General features: G+C 33.3%; 1 protein-coding gene across 1 annotated transcript in view; it reads left to right on the forward strand.

The window, feature by feature from the left end:
- Positions 1-3,090, forward strand: part of LOC106474275 (phosphatidylserine synthase 1-like) — a 37,057-nt gene that overhangs the window by 28,090 nt on the left and 5,877 nt on the right. Inside the window, exon 11 of the mRNA XM_022402608.1 lies at positions 1,256-1,355. Coding sequence (XP_022258316.1) covers positions 1,256-1,355 — 100 coding nt within the window. The remainder of the gene's footprint in view (positions 1-1,255; positions 1,356-3,090) is intronic.

Raw genomic sequence — 3,090 nt, forward strand, 5'->3', positions numbered from 1 at the left:
TATATATATATATATATAGGCTATTCTATAAGTGGTAGCTGTATGATTATATATATAGGTTATTCAACTGTTTTAGTTATGGTTTGTTAACTTTGACATTTGTGGATATTTTATGTTATGAAAATTATTGGTTTAACATTTTAAACTGATCTTGATATAACACAGAAAATTTGTTTTCTTTCATAAAATGTAGGTATGACATGTTGATGACTTATCCCTAAAATTACAAACTTGTTTTTATTTAGTTTACTTGCGATTATATCCAGTGTTGTATTATATATTGGGCTACAATACTCATTATAAAGAACCAGTCAAAAAAATTGGACAAAATCCCCAATTTTTTATGTTAAATACACTGGGGACTTAATACATAATCATATTCTATTTTTTGTATGGATCATTAGGCACCCCATAATCAAACACTTATAGATCCACAAATAATTTAGTAAATGAATACCTTAGAATTGTTTTTTAAATCCAGTTGGTAATTCTAAGCAAGCAAAATTTTGAACCAGAAAGCTATATTTGTCAGTTTGTTGCCATCTCAAAAAAAAGAGTTGAAAGATATATAAAAAATGGCTTAACTACTATTTTAGCCCAGTTTATTCATTGACTTAGCATATGTATGCCAAGTCAGATAGGTTTTAAAGAATTCCACCCTCTGCAAGTAACTGTGGTTAATGGCAAATCAGAGAATAAGACCACGTCTTTCTCAGTGTTTGATGTTTGAATTATCCTTTCACTATCTTATATATACTTATCATTTCTGGTGAGGAAAGCACACTTCAACTTTTAAGTGCAAAGAGAACTGTTTTTTGTTTACTTAGATTTGGTGTAAATAAATGAAAATTATAACTAATGCTTCATGAACTATTGCTTCGGCCTTGGTCAGTTGTATCGGTGAGAAACAAGTATTGAATTAATGAATGAATGGAGTTGAACCAACCGATTTTTTTTAAAAGGAGTAGACTTTCAAAGTAAAATAAATCTGTTCTTGTTAAATTTCAACATAATTTTAACACCAGCATTAAATGAAATAAATAAATTATTGTTTAATTAGAACTTAATTTGTAGGTCATATAACAAGTACACAGTATTAAAACTACAATACTGTTATAACTAGGAGGTGCAGGTCATCAAACATCTAAGGCATTTTTAGTGTAAAAACACAGGTTTGGAATATTTTTAGTTGTATGCTGAGATAGCTATATTGTTCGTTGGACCACTCGTCAGCCTTCTTTTTTTTGTCTTCTAGTGCCATTATGATGACAGAGGCAATCATTTGTATTAAGTTTGGCTCCGAACTGTTTGCCCAGACGCAAATAAAGAACATGCTCCTCTGGCTTCTTATTCAGGTAGACCAATGATAATGTTATCTATGAGATGATTTTTCTCGCTTTTTTTTACTGTTTATTTACAAACAAGTGGAGCTCATATCTTATGTTATTATTAAAAATAGTTTTATTTTAAATAGAGTATCATATAACAGTATAATAGACCTATGACTATGAGTTAATTTATATTTTATTAAAACATTTATGCTAATTTGTTTAATCTGCAAGAGTCGTAAACAACTGGAGCTAGACGTTGATTTCATTGATGGCACAAAACATGAACACAGATGCTATAAAAAAAAGTAAGATTTTGGAATATTGCACTAAGTGCTCTGGATTACTCCCCAAAACTCAGCCAAGTTTTTAGTCACCTTTTGACTATCTCAATTTTTGCATAAGCCCACTTAGTCTGAAGCATGTTCATATCAAGGCTGTGAACAGGCCAAATGATGGTTGTGAGTTTTCCCATTGGGCTCTTTACCATCAAGAATTTATTTTTCTATATTTGCTTGGGATTATTTTCTTCCTGGAAGATGAATCCTTACCTAATGAGTTGTATTCATGTGGGTATATCACAAGTGGCATCAGTTTTGCGTAGATCGCTGGCACTTTTTTTGGTTGGAATGCATTCTTACGTCGTACTGATCCTCTACTTTGCATCACTGTAAATGTGAATTGAGTGTGATACCGTTTTCCCTCTCTACCATCAAACGACTGTTATTGATTGTTAACAATTCAAACTTGGTTTCATCTGTAAAGAGCACATTTCTCAAGTTTTTACTTGTTTGTAATCTGATGCCTTTTTACCTTTTTGGTTACCTCTTTGTATCAGTGTTTTCAAACATCTAATATGTCAACTGATATCTCTTTGTTAATGCGTATCTTACTGTTCTTGAGATCACATTCACACCTGTATTTACAGCAAAAATGTTGGCAAGATCTTGACCATTTACTATTCCATTATAAACATACACTCTGACATGTAACATCGTTTTTGGAGAGTTTTGGCTTTGCACTTCCACCACTTCTATTATTAACAGTGACAGTTTCACATGCTTTTTTCAGTCTTTCATACAGCTTCCAATGAAACTTGGAAGTTTGCCATGATTTTTTTTGTTAGTGTTATTGACCAGCCAAAACTTTGATTGCTCCTTGTTTGTTATCAAGTATTTCGGTCTCGGGAGCCATGACTAGATTCACGCTACTACTATTGGGTATAGTATGACTGCTTTTACTTTTATATGCATTATACTGTGTGACATTGTTTAACCAAACCTTGAAGGCTTGCACTAGTAACTTGGTCAGTCATATACTCTTCATAACCAGGCTTTGTAGGCTTTTCTCAGTAAGTTGGGTGAGTCATATACTTCTCGTAGTCAGGCCTTTGAGATTTGTAGTAGTAACTTGGTGAGTTATATGCTATATACTCCTTGTAGACTTGCACTATTAACTTGGTGAGTCCTATACTTCTTGTAGCCAGGCCTTTGAGGCTTGCACTAGTAGCATCGTGAGTCTTACACTCTTCATAACCAAGCCTTGAAGGCTTTCATCAGCAATTTGGGTGAGTCATATAATCCTTGTACATATGTTACATGTTATATACTCCTTGTAGCCAGGCCTTGTAGGCTTTCACTGGTAACTTGGTGAGTTATGTTATATACTCCTTGTAGCCAGGCCTTGTAGGCTTTCACTGGTAACTTGGTGAGTTATGTTATATACTCCTTGTAGCCAGGCCTTGTAGGCTTTCACTGGTAAC

Source organism: Limulus polyphemus, unplaced genomic scaffold (genome assembly GCF_000517525.1).
Source record: "Limulus polyphemus unplaced genomic scaffold, Limulus_polyphemus-2.1.2 Scaffold7017, whole genome shotgun sequence".
Lineage (NCBI taxonomy): Eukaryota > Metazoa > Arthropoda > Merostomata > Xiphosura > Limulidae > Limulus > Limulus polyphemus.